The following is a 19446-nucleotide window of genomic DNA, read 5'->3' on the forward strand; positions in this document are numbered from 1 at the left end:
ATTTAGGGTCTAGAAAACACCGGGAGCAGCTGAGGGAGCTGGGAAAGGGGCTCAGGCTGGAGCAAAGGAGGCTCAGGGGGGACCTTGTGGCTCTGCACAAGTCCTTGACAGGAGGGGGCAGGGACAGGGGGAGAGGAAATGGCCTCCAATGGCACCAGGGCAGGCTCAGGTTGGAGATTGGAAACAATTTTTCCCTGCCAGAGTGGTGAGGCCTTGGGATGAGGTGCCCAGGGAGTGCTGGAGTCACTGTCTCTGGGAGTGCTCAGGAGGAGTCTGGATGTGGCCCTTGGGGACAGGCTTTGGGGTGCTGCTGGTGCTGCTGGGGTGGCACTGGGTGATCCTGGAGGGCTCTTCCCACCTCAGTAAATCTGGGATTCTGTGATCAGTCTGATCCCCTGTGCTGTATCAGCAAAATCCCCTCAGGTTCTCCACAGCAGAGCTCACATCCTGTTGGTCCTCAGTCAAAGGCCTCTCCTTATCCCCACCCTCTGTCTCCGAGCTCGTCCTGGGTAGAGCTGGTGCCTTGGGAAATGCGGTGTCAAAGGCACTCCCAGATCACCACAACAGGGATCCTGCTGTTCCACAGCTGCTCCAGAAGGGACAAACATCTCCCTGCATCCTCAGGAAGACACTTGGTCACCTCAGCTCTGCCATGGCTGGCTCAGCTGCCCAAAGTGCCTCAGTTCCCCTGATTTTTTTTTACTCTCCAGTTCAGAGGACCCACAGCATACCCAGCACAGCCTGTGAGGCCCTGGCACAGGTTGCTCAGAGAGGTTGTGGATTCCCCATCCCTGGAAGTGTCCCAGGCCAGTTTGGATGGAGTTTGGAGCACCCAGGGATAGTGGAAGATGTCCCTGCTATGGTAGGGGTGGCACTGGGTGATCTTTAAGGTCCCTCCCGATCCAAACCAGTCTGGAATTATGTTGGGTGCACAGCTGGGCAAGGGCAGCGGGTTTGTGGCATCACCTCCACTTCCAGAGAGCCAGCTGGGCAGGAGCTGGTGGGATCCAGCTCATCTCCGGACGCACCTGCCTGCTCCTCCAGACAGGGCCCATCCCAAACAGTGTCCCCAGGCTGCTGCTTCTCCCCTGGGTGCAGCCTGGCAGAGGGTGGGGGTGCCCATTCCCAGCACCGAGGAGTCACCATGAGACCCTTCACCTTTCCTTTGGGGTGGGTAACACCTGACGTCAGAGGCAGGATGAGATCAAATGGTGCTGTTGTGCATTTAGCTCCGTTCTGAGCCATGCTGGCAGCGTTTCAGGCTCATTGTTTACAGGATCCACAGCAGTTTTGTGTCTCCTGGCTGCTGGAAGCTGCTCAGCGCTGCAGAGCAGTGCTCTGAGTAGGAGGAAAACCACAATGGCAGCTTTTGAGCAGCTCTCAGCTTTGCCACCTACGAAACAAGGCTTTCCCGACAGAAACAAGACTTCTCTAACCCAGCAGTCCAACTGCTGTAGCATTTCTGAGAGTTCTCATCCCCCAACAGTGCTGGAGGCACTCCTGGTTTTCCCAGTGGTTGCTGCAGTACCAGGGGCAGAGACCACAGGGATTTGTCCTGGGAGATTCTTTGGGTTCACAGGGAGAACCAGACAATTTATCCAGTCCTTGCCATGCATCCCTTGAGCTCCTGCCTGCTCCAGGCCAGGCCCTCGTTTCCAGCCATCGAGCTCTTTGTGAAGGTGAGCACTGTCCAGTGTGTGTTCATGGAGGGGTTTTTGCTGTATCTGAGATTTGTTTGATAGCAGTGAGCGAGGGGAAAAGGACAGACAGAACTGGTCTAATTCATGTGTCTTGTTGGGTTACGAGGGCTGCAAACCTTAATGAATTAACTGAATAAATGAGACACTTGGGTTTTTATATGTCTACCCCTGACATTTAACCTAACTTTTAAAGCTGTGCTTTAGGAGAATCATGTGAAGGGCTTAAAAATGAGACCCCTGATCTCTTGCAGTGTCACATGAAGTCTCACTCAGTAGCACCTCTGCAAGACTTTGCCTCATTTTAACAAAGCCGCTTAACAAATTGCAGTATAAATTACATGAGAGCAACACTTCTGTGGCCACCGTCTCCAGGGCTCCCAGAGCCCTTCAGTGTGATATTCTTAATTAATTGATTGATTGATTCTGCTTGTTCTCTTCAGTGCTTTAGACATCACATCTCTCTTTAGGCTGGTAAATATTTCTCTGTTCCCTTCCTGTGCTCATAAGCTGATTTAACTTGTTTTAATCTTGTAGTGACTTGTGCAGATTTATGTTCATGCAGACAAATGAGCTGGAGGCTGTTTCCTTTGGAGAGACTGCTGTGATTTATACACAGATGTATTTATAATTCGGAATTTTTCCAATTGTAGGCTGGCAGTGATGGGGAAAGTATTGGAAACTGCCCGTTCTCTCAGCGCCTCTTTATGATCCTGTGGCTCAAAGGTGTCATATTTAATGTCACAACCGTGGATTTGAAAAGGTGAGATTGTGACTTTTAATTCTGAGATCTTAACTTTTTAGCACAACTTTTCCAAAAGGGGGATTTTAAAGGGTGACTCCTCTGCCAGGCTGGGAGAGCTGGGTGTGTCCATCCTGGAGAAGAAACAGTTCCGAGGAGACCTTAGAGCCCCTTCCAGTGCCTAAAGGGGCTCATAAAAAGGAAGGAGAGGGACTTTCTATGACTTTTTCTTTCCCAGAAAACCAGCGGACCTGCAGAACCTGGCCCCGGGCACCAACCCCCCGTTCATGACTTTTGACGGGGAAGTGAAAACCGACGTCAACAAGATCGAGGAATTCTTGGAGGAAAAGCTGGCGCCGCCCCGGTACCGCATTCCCGCTCCCCTGGGGGAGCTGCACGTGTCGGGGGGTCCCAGGGGGCTGGTCCAGCTCAGGGGTGACTTCGGCTGCTGTGAGACAGAGCTGGAGCCGGGGGTGTCACTGGGGTGTCCCCGGGGTGTCCCCAAGTCACAGCTGTGCTGCTCCCACTGCTGTCCTTCACCCCGAGCTCACTGCTGAGTCATTCCCAGGGCATGGAATCCATCATGTGGAAAGCTGGGGGCTGCTGCAGAAGCCTGACCTTGTTCCTCTGCTTGGGATCGTTTGAGCTTTCCCTCTTCACACCTTACAAATAATTGTGCTTCCTGGGTGCAGGGGCTTGGAGGCTCAGGGGGACCTCACTGCTCTCTAAAACCACCTGAAGGATGCTGCAGTGAGGTGGGGTTGGGCTCTTCTGCTGTGTCCCAAGTGAAGGGATGAGAGGAAATGGCCTCAAGTTGTGCCAAGGGAGGTTCAGATTGGAGACTGGAAAAATGTTTGGCCTTTGTGAGTGGTCAGGCATTGGAATGAGCTGCCCAGGGTGGATCACCATCTCTGGAAGTGTTCCAGTCATCTGGACGTGGGCCTTGGGGACATGGTTTGGGGTGATGCTGGGGAATGATGCTGAAGGTGTTTTCCAGCCCTGATGATTCTGGGATTCTGTGGAGCCAAGGGCAGTGAGCGCCTCGTGCACAATGGACGTGCTGGGGCTCTTTCAGAGTGTCCACGTGGGTCCATCAGGCTGCACGTGAGGGTCTGAGTTTTGGATTTGTCCTCCCCCAAACCATGCTGTCCCTCCACTGTCCCAGCATTGTGTCCCCTACCCCACAGATATTTTCTCTCCTGGGATATCCATCCCTCCCTGTGCTCCCTTCTCAAGCAGCCAAACCTGACTTAAACCAGGGAAGCAGCTGCTTCCCTCCACTTTTTTCCACCCTTATCCATCCCTGGCAGCTACAGCTCCTGGAATGGCTGCTGTCACCTTGCTGATGCCCGAGTGGGCTGGGCCAGGAGCCTGAGAGGAGCAGCAGCTTCTGCGAGTGGGGATTTTCCCTCCACTCCTCCTCATGGCAGGAGCCACGTTCCAGGCAGCCTCACCTCTGGAGGAGAAAGCCTGGAAGTAAACCTGGGATGTTTGGGCAGTGCTTGCAGCAATAACAGCCATTTCCCATTGCCCTCAGGAAAAGATGATTTAGGTAGGGTTTAAAGTAGGTGATACTGAGTTTAGGATGGCTCCCTTTGAGTCCTGTGTGGCTGTATGTGGTCACCCTACAAATAAATGTGTATTAATTAGCGGAGACAAAAATAAAGGCTAATTGGATAGCTTCTTTTTGTTTCTTTGAACTTCTTAGGTATCCCAAACTTGCACCGAAGCACCCCGAGTCGAACTCTGCAGGAAATGATGTCTTTGCAAAATTCTCTGCGTTTATAAAGAACCCAAGAAAAGATGCAAATGAAAGTAGGTGCTGCAGTCCTGTCGTCAGCCCTGGGAGGGAGAAACCAGACCTGTGCAACTGTAGGACACTGCTGGAGGTGTCCCATTTCCAGCTCAGGGATTTTCCAGAGCATGGAGGCTGTGGAAATCGGCGCCTGTTCCCTCCTTTAGTCGAGGATTCCCAGCATTGGTGAAAGCAGATACTGCTGTCACCATGGGAGCACCAATTCCAGCCTCTCCTCATTCCTTCAGCTCTGGGGTCTGTGAGGCTGCACCTTCCCCACAGCTTTGCCAAAAGCACAGCCCTCTGGAAGTGAGAGATTCCCTATGTCCATAAATACTGAGGACTCCAGCCCCTTGGCACATCCCTAAAGCAGGACCCTCATGACCACCATGGACTTGCCCTAGGCTGGAGGAGGGCAGGGTTAGATTAAATATTAAGGAGAAATCCTTTCCTGTGAGGGTGGTGAGGCCCTGGCACAGGTTGGTTGTGGTCTCCCATCCCTGGAAGTGTCCAGGGCCAGGCTGGACAGGGCTTGGGGCACCCTGGGGTAGAATAGAATGCATAGAATATTCTTGGTTGGAAGGGACCCACAAGGATCATCAAGTCCAACTCTTAAGTGACAGTGGAAGGTGTCCCTGCCCATGGCACGGGGTGGCACTGGATGAGCTTTGAGGTCCCTTCCAACTTAAACCATTCCAGGATTCTGTCTCTGTCCTTCAGCTCTCAGGCCTATTCCCTGGGCTGGCTTTGTACAGCCCAAAGTGGCATCCCAGGGACTTGCTGTTGTCACTCCAGCTGTGCTGCCCTGCCTGTGGGCAAGCACTGGCCCCGTGGCTCCCCAGGCAGGAGTCAGTGTGAAGGCAGAGCCAGGCCACGGTGCCAAACCCCGCCCCACAGAGGGTTTGAGGAGCCATTCCTGGTAACACAGGCCCAGGGTGGTTTTTCCCAGAACTCCCTTTAGCTCCTTAGAGCCCTTATCCCAGCATTAAGGTTTAAGCCTAGGATGAAGGAATTGCAGGAGTTGGCACAGCCAGATGTCTGGGTTGCTGCCAGGAGACAGGATGCAGGAGTTGCTTGGTGCCACAGGGCCCTTGGTACAGGCTTGAACGATCTTTTTATTCTCTTAACCCAGATTTGGAAAAATCCTTGCTTAAAGCCCTGAAGAAGCTGGACAACTATTTAAATAGCCCCTTGCCTGATGAAATCGATGCTTACAGCACGGAGGAGATCAGTGTTTCCAGCCGGAAATTCCTGGACGGAGATGAGCTCACTTTAGCGGATTGCAACCTCCTACCAAAGCTCCACATAATCAAGGTTTGCCTGTGCTTTTTTAGCCTCCTGGAGGGAAGGGAAGCACAGCAGCTTAAATCCTTTTCTAGAAGGCAGAGGGATCCTTTCTCTGTCCTGAGGCCACACCCATGGACACTGAGGCCATTTCCTTTCAGCACAGCCGGGCAGATCCTCACTTTGATGGTTGTAGGTGTGGAGGAGCTGTGTCGTGTCTGTGCTGTGACTGCAGTGGCTGAGCTGCTCACAGCCACAGGGATGCAATGAGCGCTGGATTCAGGGCTGCAGAGAAGTGTTCTCATCTGCATGTCACATGCAAAGTGCACATGACCACAGCCAAGGAAGGTTAGATTGTACTGTCCACCCCAATTTCTGTCTCTCCCATGTTTAATCTCCAATTCTGGCTTTGCTGAGAATCCCCACTGGTACCAGTCAGGGTGACAGGGTGGCCTCCACCCGCTGCCTCCCAGGTAAGGCTCCACACCTCCTCTTGCAGGGCTGTGGAGCATCCACACACACCTGAACAGCTCCAGTGACCTGGGACTGGTGTTGTCATAGCCCAGAAGGCTGGAGAGGGATTTTTCATAAGGGCATGGAGTGACAGGACGAGGGGGAATGGCCTTGAGCTGAAGGAGAGAAGGGTTAAATAGGGTATCTGGAAGAAATTCCTCCTTGGGAGGGTGGGCAGGCCCTGGCACAGGGTGCCCAGAGCAGCTGGGGCTGCCCCTGGATCCCTGGCAGTGCCCAAGGCCAGGCTGGACATTGGGGCTTGGAGCAGCCTGGGACAGTGGGAGGTGTCCCTGCCCATGGCAGGGATGGAATAAGATGATCTTTAAGGCCCCTTCTGACCCAAACCATTCTGTGATTCTATTCTGGAAGAGAAATGACCACACTGGAATGTCATTGGTTTTCAAACAAACAAACAAGGTCACTTCAGGAAGTTTCCTGTTAGACTCCTGCTTTGTCAGAGGAAGAGTCGCTTTCCGACACCTCCACAAGTGAAAACTTTGCCCAGACTTCTCCTGGTTGATGCCATTGCAGAGAGCAGCCAGGGATGAGCCTTTTCCCATGCTCAGGCATGGCAAACCCTGAGAGGCAGCCAGGGCCAGCACGAGGAGAATCCCCTCGGGTCAGGTGAAAGTCTGGAGAAGGACAGAGGAGGAATGTCACACTGTCACATCACTCTTGCTGCCTGCAGGCAGGGATTAGGGATCAGCCAAGAGCTGTTTTCCCTGATCACTTGAAATTAAGGATTTAAATACAAAATACAAATTTTTCCTGTTTCAGTGAAAGTTTCCAAGTATGGGCCAATTTATTCCTGTAGGATTATTCTGTTAATTCGGGCTTAAGTTTGCTGGTTTAACCTGTGTCTCTTCCAGTATGTTCTACTGATCCATGTAGCTTTGCATATCTTTAGCTAGATATAGATATACACACACCGAACAAATCTTTTACAGTGAGTTCAGCAGCTTTCTTCATCCCATATCTTCTTCTTAGGTCTTTCCCTCTTCTTCCCCTTTGTCGCCAGCAACACCAGACTCACATACTGGAAATGGAAAATGGGCAGAAAGAGTAGGCTTGGGATGTTTGGGGGTTTTGCAGATTATATGTGTAATGATATTTTACTTTTTTTTTCTTTTTTTCTTTCAATGAAAGGTTGTTGCAAAAAAATACCGAAATTTTCATTTTCCACCTGAAATGACAGGGATTTCGAGATACTTGAAAAATGCATACGCAAGAGATGAATTTACAAACACGTGCCCTGCTGACCAGGAGATTGAATATGCATATTTGGATGTGGCAAAGAGAATGAAGTAACCAGAAGATGCCTCTGTTTATTGCTTCTGTGATGGGCAACAGCCAAGCTGGAAAAGCAAAAACCAGCAGAGATTCTGCAGTGTGATTTTAAGTTCTGCTATTGGCCAATCCTTTTATAATGATTGTATTGCATTATTTACTCCTTCTTAAATGATGTGTGTGTGTGTTTGTGTGTCTTGCGCACTGGAATGTCGGTTGTCCATTCCAAGGAAAAGGCATCCATCAATAGTAAAGAGTTGTAGGATTTAGGGAAGCAATATAAGTCACACAGAGCAATACCACAGACGAAAGCACTGAATTTTGAGAAGAAAAAGCCCTGCTTGAACACCTTAAACCTGTCATTAGTGCTGCCTCTGGTCTCTGTTTCACATTTGTTACCCAACTTCACCTTTGATTGCATGGTTTCTCTTTGCTTCACTGCTCTGACCCAGAAGCCCCTGATTGAGCTGGAGGGAGCCCAACCTGCAGGTGGGACCACATCTGACCTTCCCCAAGCCTCTCATCTGGGCTAGAACCCTGCAGGGCAGCTCCACCAAGAACAATTCCTCTTCCCATTGCGGGAGTCTCCTTTGTTGAGGGAGAGAAAGAAAGAGAGAATTCCTGCCTTCCCCTCTCAGGGCTGGATAAGTCCTCGAACTTCCCTCCTGGTGCTCCCAGAGAGAGAGAGAGACACTGGCATTGGGTATTGGGCAAGGGAGGAGGGAGACACTTGGTTGTTGCTGTACACAGAAAAAATGAGTGAACATACAGTCCTAAATACTCATGTGGGATTTCTTTGTCCTCCTTCAGGGATCTTTATTTGGTTTTGGAAAGCAAAGAGGAGCAGGAGAGGGCCTAAGAAAGGAACATTCCTTGTGTACCCTCTGACAGGAGGGGGCAGCCGGGGGGATCGGGCTCTGCTCCCATGGAACAGGGACAGGAGGAGAGGGAACGGCCTCAGGCTGGGCCAGGGCAGGCTCAGGGTGGACAGCAGCAGGAATTTCCCCATGGAAAGGGAGCTCAGGCCTTGGCAGGGGCTGCCCAGGGAGGTTTGGAGTGCCCATCCCTGGAGGTGTCCCAGGAAGGGCTGGAGGTGGCACTCAGTGCTCTGGGCTGGGGACAAGGTGGGCATGGGGCACAGCTGGGCCTGGCTGGGCTGGGAGGGCTTTTCCAGCCTCAGGGATCCTGGGATTCTGTAGAAGTTATCCTACAGAAGAAGGAAAACTTAATCCCGGAGAAAGCCCCTGCCCTGGAGAAGCCCAGGAGCAGCCCCGAGGCTGGACGTGCCAACACCGGGCTCCAGCCACAGCTGCCCGGCACTGAGCCCTGCGGGGCTGCCCAGGAAGAGCAGAACAGCCCCAGTGCTCCGCTGCTGCTCCATTGCTGGGTGGGCGGTGATTTGGGGTCTTTGGCTGCACAGCCCTGTCCAGCTGCTCCCACAGGGATGTGTCAGGAACAACACAGAGCTGCTGCTGCCTCAGCTGCGGCTGCACCGGGGCAACCCCTCCCGCCTGGCACAAGGCTGCTCAGGGCAGGCAGGACTGGTGAGGAACACACCCAGCCTGGCTCCAGGGACTGAACTCTGAGGGGTTTTTCGGAAGGAATTCTTCCCTCTGAGGGAGGAGAGGCCCGGGCACAGGGTGCCCACAGCAGCTGGGGCTGCCCCTGGATCCCTGGAAGTGTCCCAGGCCAGCTTGGACACTGGGGCTTGGAGCCACCTGGGACAGTGGAAGGTGTCCCTGCCCACGTGTCACGATCAGGTGAGGGAGAGATGCCTCTGCCCCACTTAAGGGCAACTGAGACCAGAGGACGGCAACACTGGGATCTTACCCAACAACACAGACTTGATTTCTCAAGAAGTGGGAGGGAGGGAGGGAGGGAGAAAGAGCAAACACCTGTCAGAGAGGGGGAGACACAGAGCCGGAGATAATCAGCTGGAACTCCATGAGCTTTAAGGCCCCTGCCAACGCCACCCGTTCTGTCGCTGGAGAAGTCGGACGGGCTCCAGAAGTGACTCCAACGCTGCTTTCTGCTGAGCAGCCGCTGCTCACAGGGGCCTCACTGGGACTGAGTTTGAAAATACATCAGTTCCTCTGAGAGACAAGAAATGAAATCTGTATACTCTTTTCTTATGCCTTACAAATTTTATTAGCAAATATACAAATTTTTCCGTAATTTGAACAGTGTTCTATCTTTCTTTGCTTATGTCCTGGGAAATTATAATCTATTTTATTACAATATATTGTATATTCATGTTTTTATATCATAGACTGTAATATAAAGATTCAATAAATACTAATTATTTGCTGATTTTACTTATTCATTAGATTTGTCTTCATTTATCTATCCTTAAATTATTCTTCATATTCCCCTTATTCTTACTTCTCTTCTTCTTTTCTTCTTCTATGTAGATATAAATTCAAATTCTTATTCCTCTTCTTCTTCTATGTATTTTTAAATTCTTATTCTTATTACAATCCTTCTTTGTAGTTTTAAAGTATTCTTCTTCCTGTTATTGTTCTTCATCTTCCTGTTCCTGTTTGTGACCCAGCTCCCAGTGGTGCCAACCATTATGGTGCAGAGGGGAAGGAAGAGGACAAACATGACAGATGCCAAGGACTCTCCCAACAGAAATAGGGCAATGACCAACCAGGGGCCCCATGGACTCCACGTCATCTCTTGAATTCAATGTCGGTGACAATGTGCTTTCCAGAGGGAAACACTGCAGCATCCAAGAGCTGTCCCAAGGGGACAACATCTGCAACAAACCCTTGGGCTTGGTGGATGAAGAGGACTCCCTGGAGGGACCCAGCTGTTCCAGGCACGTGGGCGCAGAGGCGGCAGCAGAGGCAGCCCATGCTCTGCCCAGCGCCTCTCCTGCCCCGCAGGGTCCCACAGAAACCAAGCCAGCGGCTGCTGCCCCGGCCGGAGCTGCTCAGCAGGACGAGCCTCTGAGGCTCTCGCTCTGGAGGAGGAAAAGGCAGCAGCTCCTCCTTTTGTCAGTGAGGAGAGGACATCACTAGGGACAGAGAGCCCACTCGCTGTCCTATTCAATACTGCGGCCAGCAGCCAGGCTCGGCTGTACGTGAACCAAAACATCACCAGTGAGACCCTGAGCAAGGCTCTGCTGGAGATCCAGGCACTGAGGCAGCAGCGGGAGGCACGGGATGCCCTGGAACCATGGATTGCTGCAGAAAGGGAAGCAGCAGTTACAGCAGCAAGGGAAGAGAGCCCGGTGCCTGCCCCGCACAGCTCGCCCAGCCCCTCGCCCGCCCCGCTGGGAGCCCAGGCCCTGCGCGGGCAGCCGGCTGCCCCCAGGAAACGTCCCTCCCGCTTCAGGCGGGCGCTGCGGGCGCTGCGGGGGCTGTGCCCGTGTCCCTGCCTGGTGCCACAGCCGGAGGAGTAGCACACACAGGGCACCCACAGCAGGGATCGCTCCCAGAGCCTCCCTCCCTGCGGGGCTGCGGCACACCCGGGGCTGCCGGCACCACTGCGAGCTGGGTCACAAACAGCAACAGGAACGACGAGGACGAAGAAGACGAAGATGGAGAAGACAAACGCTAAGGAGACGATGAAGATATTGTGGAAGAGCAATAGGAATAAGAATTTAGGACGAAGACACGGACAAGAAGAAAGGGTACCCCAACTCCCAGCTTCTGGAATCCAATGTTGTGTCATGGTCACTAGTTTGGTTGCAGCAGGAATCTGCACAGGAGGCATTTCTACTGTGACAACAGGAGCAACTCTGATTTTGCTCCTTGCGTGCTGCCATGCAGCCTCGGAGAGGAGAGATGCTTTTGAGCACGTGTGAATCCTCCACTTGTTCCACCTTGACTCTGAAGCTTTGTACCCAGCTGTTGGTTTTTTCCCGACCTTGCTCATTTTAGCTTCAACGTTTGCAAAAGCAAGCAGATCACAGGGAACAAGAAATTTAAAAGTTTCAAAAAGCAAGAGCAACAAGTGACAGAACTGCAGAAGAAAGACTTTTTCATAGAATAGTTTTTCTTTTTTTATATCTCTTGTCAGTAGAGATGCTGCTCCCAACTACCTCTCTATGACTTTTGACCCTCATGTATTTCTAATTATAACTTTCTAGTATTTGTTATGCTTTTGAACCCCACGTACAACAGACGAGTGCCATCGATAGTAGTTTTCTCTCCCAAATAGGCTAAAGCACTCGTTTCTTTCTCCCGAAGAGGCGGAACCCCGTGTGTTCCGTGTGCCATCGCACAGCCCGGCGCCGCTATCTGCACAGGGCATTTAGGGCCTGGGGCAGCCGCGTGGCGATGCTGCCGCAGCCGAGCCCAGCCCTTGGGGCCGCTGTCCGTGTGCATTTGGAAGCGCACGGACACAATTCCCAGCCCCGTCCGGCTTTGTGCTTCATGTTCCTGTTGCGTGTGCGGGCGGAGCGGGGCCGGCGGGAGCCGCGCTCCCCTCAGAGCCCCTGAGGGCGGCAGCAATGGCGGCGCCGCTCCCTCAGCGCCCGGGCCCGGCCCCGGCGGGCGGGGAGCGCTCGGCAGCGCCCTGGTGGCAGCAGGGCCCGAGCCCCGGCCCCGGGCTCTGTCCCCGAGGCGCCGCACAGGCGAGGGGAGACCTGCAAGAGTCGCTGCCTGAGGCATTGCCCGGCCCTGGGGCGGCACCTGGCCCCTGGCCTTGTGGGACCGCGCCAGCTTCTCGTGCTCCCACTTCTCAATGAAGTGCAGAAATTCAGCCAAATTCAATTTAATAAAGAAATAGATTTTATTCCGCGCCCGAAAGATCGGTCACACAGAAAGCCACGATCGAGGAAAGCAGCTCAGAGCCCGGGGTCGCAGCTGGGTGAACACGCACAGATCTGATCTCTATCGCACCAGACCTCCCAAGTTCACGACTGCTGCTTCGGCTGGTCCCTTCTTATACAGTTTTTGGGCAGAGTCCGAATTAATTCTATTCTTCTCGTAATTTTAGCATATTCCTGAAGTTTTCTTGTCCCGGAGTTGGGCTGCCCAAAGCCTTTCCTGGGTCTGATCAATTGTCCATCCCGGGTGATGAGTGGGCCATTTCTGGCGATGGAAGGGCCATCTCTGATGATGGATGGGCCATCTCTGGTTCCTGGAACAGTTATTTTTAGTTCCCGGAATGTGCGATTCCTTATCAGATGAGATGTAGATATCAGAAGGTGGTAATCAAGTCCTCATGGTGCAAAGGTCCAGGTGATAAGATCTAACCCCACCGAGGTGGAATCCTCACTTATTGTGAGAGAACTTCTTTTAGTGTTGTGAAATTTTTCTCTCAGCCGCGCTGGTGGAGGGATTTTGAAACTCTGTCTCTACATGGTCTGATTACATTCCAGTTTTATACATAATAGCACGAATTACATACTTTATTTATAACACCAAGCTGGTCCAGGTGCCTGTGGATGGCCCCGTCCTTGCGCGGTGCCCCTGCCCCGCTCAGCTTCCCGTCCCCTGCAAAGGCGCCGAGGGCGCGCTCGGAGCCGCCGGGTGCCATTGCTGAAGGCGCTGGCGAGCCCCGGTGCCCAGGCAGAGCCCTGAGGGACAGCCCTGGTGCCCGGCCTCCCGCGGGCCGCGGAGCCACTGCCCACGAGTCCCTGGCACGTCCGTGCGGCCAATTCCTCGTGCCCTGCCCAGCGCAGCCTGCAAACGCAGGGCTCTGCAGTGTGGGGCTGGGGCTGTCGTGTGGGAGCGTGGCCAAAGGCCCTCAGGGCTCTGGGCACAGCAGGGGCCGCAAGGCCACGAGTCCGGGGCTGTTCCAAGCCAGTTCCTCTCTGCCCCGCTGTTTTGGGGTGCCGGGGATGGCTCTTTGTGACCCAGGCGTGGGGTGTCAGGGCCCTTTGTGATGTGGGACATGGTGGTGGCCAGAGACCCTTGTGACATCAGAGAGCCCGGCCCTGGCTGAGGGTATCTAAGGGACGCAGAGCCCTGCGTGCCCATCACAGGAGCGCCGTTCTCTGAGGAGGAAGCAGCTCCCTGTGCTCGTCTGCTCTAGAGAGCAACAGAGATTATTGAAAACATGGAGAAGAAGGGGAAACCCAACTCCCAGCCCGCCCAAGGCCAACTGCTGAGCCTGCGGAGGAGGCCAGGAGTGAGAGAGGCCAGTGGACGGAGAGGGTCAGGATCTTTGCTCTGCCAAGGGAGCCCTCTCCGTCCCACGCCGCCTCCTCCTCACCGACGCACATCAAGCTGCCGCCAGTGCACCTCGGGCAGCCAAAGGTGGGACCCAGAAAGCTCCAACACCTCAAGGTCCCACAGGTGGAGCTCGGGCAGCCGCGGGCAGCGCCGCAGGGCAGCCAGAGCCAGGCCCTGTCCCTCCGTGGGGACACGCTGCCACTGCTGCCGCCTCTGCCACAGCTGGCACCGCTGCCACCACGGCCCTGCCTGGTGAGCCCCAGGGACACTCGGAGCTGGGACACAGAGCTGGGGAGTGCAGGGGAGAAGGGGCCTCAGCCCCGCAGCCCCTGTCCTTGGCAGCCATACACCCCCGTGCCCAGGGTGTTCTTGCCCCTGCTCAGGGTGGCCCAGGAGGGCACAGCCCGAGTGTCCCCAAGCTCACAGCTGCTGCCTGTGCTGCCCATTCCCTCGGGGACTCCTGCCATGGAGTGCAGCATCAGGGGCACGGTGCTGGAGAAACAGGATTCCCAAAGGGAAAATGACAGCGAGCTGTCCCAAGGGGAAAACAGCAGCGAGCAGGAGCTGTCCCCAGTGACAGAAGACAGCGAGCTCTTCCCAGGGGACAGCACGAGTGACGAGGAGCTGTCTGAAGTGGAAGATGACATCGAGCTCTTCTCAGGGGACAGCAACACTGACCTGGAGCTGTCTGAAGTGGAAGAGGCCATCGAGGCCATTCCAGGGGACAGGACAAGTGACCGGGAGCCGTCCCCCGTGGAAGAGGCCATCGAGGTCATTCCTGGGGACAGCACAAGTGACGAGGAGCTGTCCGAAGTGGAAGAGACCATCGACGTCACTACAGGGGGCAGCACAAGTGACCAGGAGATCTCTGAAGTGGAAGAGACCATCGAGGTCATTCCACAGGACAGCACAAGTGACCAGGAGCTGTCCGAAGTGGAAGAGGCCATCGAGGCCATTCCAGGGGACAGGACAAGTGACCGGGAGCCATCCCCAGTGGAAGAGGCCATCGAGGTCATTCCACAGGACAGCACAAGTGACCAGGAGCTGTCCGAAGTGGAAGAGGCCATCGAGGCCATTCCAGGGGACAGGACAAGTGACCAGGAGCCATCCCCAGTGGAAGAGGCCATCGAGGTCATTCCACAGGACAGCACAAGTGACCAGGAGCTGTCCGAAGTGGAAGAGGCCATCGAGGCCATTCCAGGGGACAGGACAAGTGACCGGGAGCCATCCCCAGTGGAAGAGGCCATCGAGGTCATTCCACAGGACAGCACAAGTGACCGGGAGCTGTCCGAAGTGGAAGAGGCCATCGAGGCCATTCCAGGGGACAGGACAAGTGACCGGGAGCCGTCCCCAGTGGAAGAGGCCATCGAGGTCATTCCCAGGGACAGCACAAGTGACGAGGAGCTGTCCGAAGTGGAAGAGACCATCGACGTCACTACAGGGGGCAGCACAAGTGACCAGGAGCTCTCTGAAGTGGAAGAGGCCATCGAGGTCATTCCACAGGACAGCACAAGTGACCGGGAGCCATCCCCAGTGGAAGAGGCCATCGAGGTCATTCCCAGGGACAGCACAAGTGATGAGGAGCTGTCCGAAGTGGAAGAGGCCATCGAGGCCATTCCGAGGGACAGGACAAGTGACCGGGAGCCATCCCCTGTGGAAGAGGCCATCGAGGTCATTCCCAGGGACAGCACAAGTGACGAGGAGCTGTCCGAAGTGGAAGAGACCATCGACGTCACTACAGGGGGCAGCACAAGTGACCAGGAGCTCTCTGAAGTGGAAGAGGCCATCGAGGTCATTCCACAGGACAGCACAAGTGACCGGGAGCCGTCCCCATTGGAAGAGGCCATTGAGCTCTCACCAGGGGATAGCACAAGTGATGAGGAGCTGTTCCAATGGGAAGAGGACATCGAGGTCTTTCCTGGGGACAGCACAAGTGACGAGGAGCTGTCCGAAGTGGAAGAGGCCATCGATGTCATTCCAGGGGACAGCCCAAGTGACACAGAGCTGTCCGAAGTGGAAGAGGCCATCGAGGTGATTCCACGGGACAGCCCGAGTGACCCAGCACTGTCCCCAGTGGATGCGGCCATCCCCGACATGGACCGAGAGCTTTCCCAGGGGGCAGCTGCTGCCCTGGCTGGAACTGCAGAGGTGGAGGAGCCCCCCAAGCCTCTCGCTCCAGAGGAGGAAAAGGCACCAACTCCTTCTGTAATGAGTGAGGAGCGGCCATCAATAGGGACACAGAGCCCACCCAGCGTCCCCTTCAACATCCCGGCCGGCAGCCAGGCTTCAGCGTACCAGGAGCAGAACATCACCGGGGACATGCTGAGCCAGGCGCTGCTGGAGATGCTGGAGCTGAGGCAGCAGCGGGAGGAAGAGTATGCCCTGCAGCAATGCATGGCTGTGGAAGCAACAGGTACAGCCCAAGGGGAAGAGAGCCCGGTGCCTGCCCCGCACAGCTCGCCCAGCCCCTCGCCCGCCCCGCTGGGAGCCCAGGCCCTGCGCGGGCAGCCGGCTGCCCCCAGGAAACGTCCCTCCCGCTTCAGGCGGGCGCTGCGGGCGCTGCGGGGGCTGTGCCCGTGTCCCTGCCTGGTGCCACAGCCGGAGGAGTAGCACACACAGGGCACCCACAGCAGGGATCGCTCCCAGAGCCTCCCTCCCTGCGGGGCTGCGGCACACCCGGGGCTGCCGGCACCACTGCGAGCTGGGTCACAAACAGCAACAGGAACGACGAGGACGAAGAAGACGAAGATGGAGAAGACAAACGCTAAGGAGATGATGAAGATATTGTGGAAGAGCAATAGGAATAAGAATTTAGGACGAAGACACGGACAAGAAGAAAGGGTACCCCAACTCCCAGCTTCTGGAATCCAATGTTGTGTCATGGTCACTAGTTTGGTTGCAGCAGGAATCTGCCCAACAGTACGACCCATTGGACTCCATGTCATCTTTTGCATTCAATGTCAGTGGCAACATGCTTTCCAGATGGAGGTACCGCAGCTTCCAAGAGCTGTCCCAAGGGGAAGATGCCATCCAGGACATCTGGAGCGAACCCTTGGGCCTTGTGGATGATGAGGACTCCCTGGAGGGACCCAGCTGTTCCAGGCATGTGGGTGCAGAGGTGGCAGCAGAGGCAGCCCATGCCCTGCCCAGCGCCTCTCCTGCCCCGGGGCATCACACGGATGCCAAGCCGGCAGCTGCGGAGGAGGAGGAGGAGGAGCCTGAGCCTCTCGCTCCCGAGGTGACAGAGGCACAGAGTCAGGTCTCCAAGAAACGTCCCTCCCGCTTCAGGCGGGCGCTGCGGGCGCTGCGCAGGCTGTTCTGGTGTCCCTGCCTGGCGCCACAGCCGGAGGAGTAGCGCCCACGCCAGCGCCAGGCCGGGCCTGGAGGTGGAGGCAGAGCAGCCCTTGGGCGGGACAAACGTCCCAGTTGTGGTTCCTGGAGATCAGCACAGCCCAGCACAGCAAGTGCAGGAATCGGGCCAACAAGTGGCCACGGATTGTAGGGGGGGATCAGGAGCACCAAAGACCCCCAAGGCCACCGACCCTTTCCCAGAAGGGTCTGAAAGAACGGACTGTGCAAGAGACCCCATTTGCACAGAGGTGAGAAACCCATTGCAGGGTGGGGAACCCAGTCCAGAAAAGGGTACCCCCACCAAGCCCGTGACCCTGGACATCCCAACAGCTGGACTGTGGCTGGAACCCGGAGTGACATCCCCTCATCTGGAACCACGCTGGAACCAGCAGTGACATCCCCTCATCTGGAACCACGCTGGAACCAGCAGTGACATCCCCTCAGCTGGAACCACGCTGGAACCAGCAGTGACATCCCCTCAGCTGGAACCACGCTGAACTGGTGCTGTGAATATTTTTGTCTTTTCTTTTATACCCCTGTTACAGCTTTTTACAGCTCCTGTATTCTCAGTGCTTTTTGCCTACATTCTTGGCCTTGTTCGTTAAGCTGGGAGATGAAACATTTTAGAAGCTTCGTAGTTAGGGGTCAGTGTGCCCCAGGTGCCAAGGTCCTCTCCAGAACACATTTTGCAAACTAAGATAGAACCATCCAGGGGAAGGTTCCTTGGGGAGCGGGGGCTCATTCGAGCCTCTCCTTGGGGAATTTTTGGTAGATTAGTAATTAGTAAGACCTATAATGTTACACCAGATCTTTTGGGGTGGGCCTTGCGGTGCACATGGAGGTGCATTCAAACTGCACGTAGTGCACCTAAGGATCCTTAAAAGAGATACCAAGGTTGAAACACAGATATCGAAGGAAACATTAAGACTCTAATATTTTAGTTAAAGATAAGTTTTGCTAGAATTAGTTAGAGGAAGTAGGTCCACCTGAGACTAATTAAGAGTTAATAAGAGTTAAGTTAGAAACAAGCTTTTAAGTTGCAGATAACTAATTAAATGTTTTTTTTATATTTGTTTAGCTGTGTTTATAATAAGAACCAGAAAGCAGTGATAGATAGATCTAAAGAAATTTAAGGCAATTGCTAATTTTTCCCATCTGGATACTATTCAGATGTCATAAGGAAGAAACTGGATGTTCCCCAAGAGGCCACTTGTATTGTCAAAACCCAGAGGGGTGGAAAGTTCAGGTGAGGAAGAGCATTATTCCTTCATCTTCAAGACCACTCCTCAATTAATAATGATCCAATTTAGAAACTATACTAGGCATGCTTAATGACATTAAAGCTAATTTCCATACAAAGTGGAGAATAGGAGGGGTCATTGTTATAAATCTGTATTTGTATTTTGGATATTCATAACTTTTGTGGATAAATGAACTCTGTAAGCGTTCATACCTGGACACTGCGCATTAGGAAGCTGCTCCACGCCGCTGTCCGGCGCCAGTAAAACATTCACTTTCTAACTCTGAACTGTTAGAGAGCTTTTGTCCGCCTCAGTTGGATATCGGTACTAGATCAATATTCATATTTGGCTACATCAAGGTAAAATCCCTTTTTCCCTTCTAACCGTGTCTCACTCTTGATTTTAAGACCAGGAAAAGGCATCAGAACCAGGAATGACGTCCTCTCATGTGGAACCATGCTGGGAACAAGGGGAACCTCCTGCCAGCCAGGACCACACTGGAACCAGGAGCCATCATCTCTTTTTCTCCCTCTTTTCTTGTCTTTCTTTCTCTCTCTCTGCCCCTCTTTAATTCACCCCTTCCTTTGTCTCTTCCCTTTCATCCTTTCCCTTTATCCTGTTATAAATGAAGTCGATAGTTCGTGCTGTTATGTATAAAAATTAACTGTAATTAAACTATACAGAGCCAGAGTTTCAAAGCCCCCCCACCAGCCTGGCTGAGAGGAAAATTTTACAACACTGGAGCAGTTGCAAAGGAAGTTCTTTCAGCACAGATGTAATCAATAGGTGAGGATTGCACCCCAGGAGGGGTTGGATCTTACCACCGGGACATTGACACTATGATGGCTTGATCGCTGTCTTCTGATCTCTGCCTCTCAGCTGATAAGGAATTGGACATTCCGGGAACTCCACTGAGGCCTCCAGTCCGGGAACTCCATTGAGGGCTCCAGGAATCAGACAGACAAATTCATCACCGAAGATGGACAATTCATCAGACCCAGGAAATGCTTTGTGCAGTCCAACTTCGGGACAAGAAAACTTCATGGATGTGCTAAACTGCGGGAAGAATAGAACTAATTCGGACTCTGCCCAAGAACTGTGTAAGAAGGAACCAGCAGAAGCAGCACCCGTGAACTTGGGGATCTGACGCGACAGAGGTCGGATCTGTGTTCACCCAGCTCCCATCCCGGGCTCGGGGCTGACCTTTATCCGATCGTGGCTTTCTGCGTGACCGATCTTTCGGGCGCGGAATAAAATCTATTTCTTTATTTAATTTAATTTGGCTGAATTTCTTTATTTCAATCCCAAACTCACTGCCATGTGTTTTCATTGTAGGTCAGGGACTAGTGTAGCAGTTGTGTAGAAATAAGTAAAATTAATGAAATATTCATATATTAATAAAAATAAG

The 19446-nt window shown here is 53.7% G+C and overlaps 1 protein-coding gene across 1 annotated transcript; it reads left to right on the plus strand.

The window, feature by feature from the left end:
• Window positions 1–1667: 1667 nt before the first annotated feature.
• CLIC6 (chloride intracellular channel 6) lies at window positions 1668–7339 on the plus strand (the record flags this gene model as incomplete). Its single annotated transcript, XM_082279433.1, has 6 exons — window positions 1668–1679; window positions 2351–2460; window positions 2678–2803; window positions 4148–4254; window positions 5367–5548; window positions 7178–7339. Exons 2-6 carry the CDS (start codon window positions 2405–2407, stop codon window positions 7337–7339), a joined length of 633 nt encoding a protein of 210 aa, XP_082135559.1. The 5' UTR covers window positions 1668–1679; window positions 2351–2404.
• Window positions 7340–19446: the final 12107 nt, after the last annotated feature.

The sequence above is a fragment of the Coloeus monedula genome (assembly GCF_965178545.1).
Source record: "Coloeus monedula genome assembly, chromosome: 3".
Classification (NCBI taxonomy): Eukaryota; Metazoa; Chordata; class Aves; order Passeriformes; family Corvidae; genus Coloeus; species Coloeus monedula.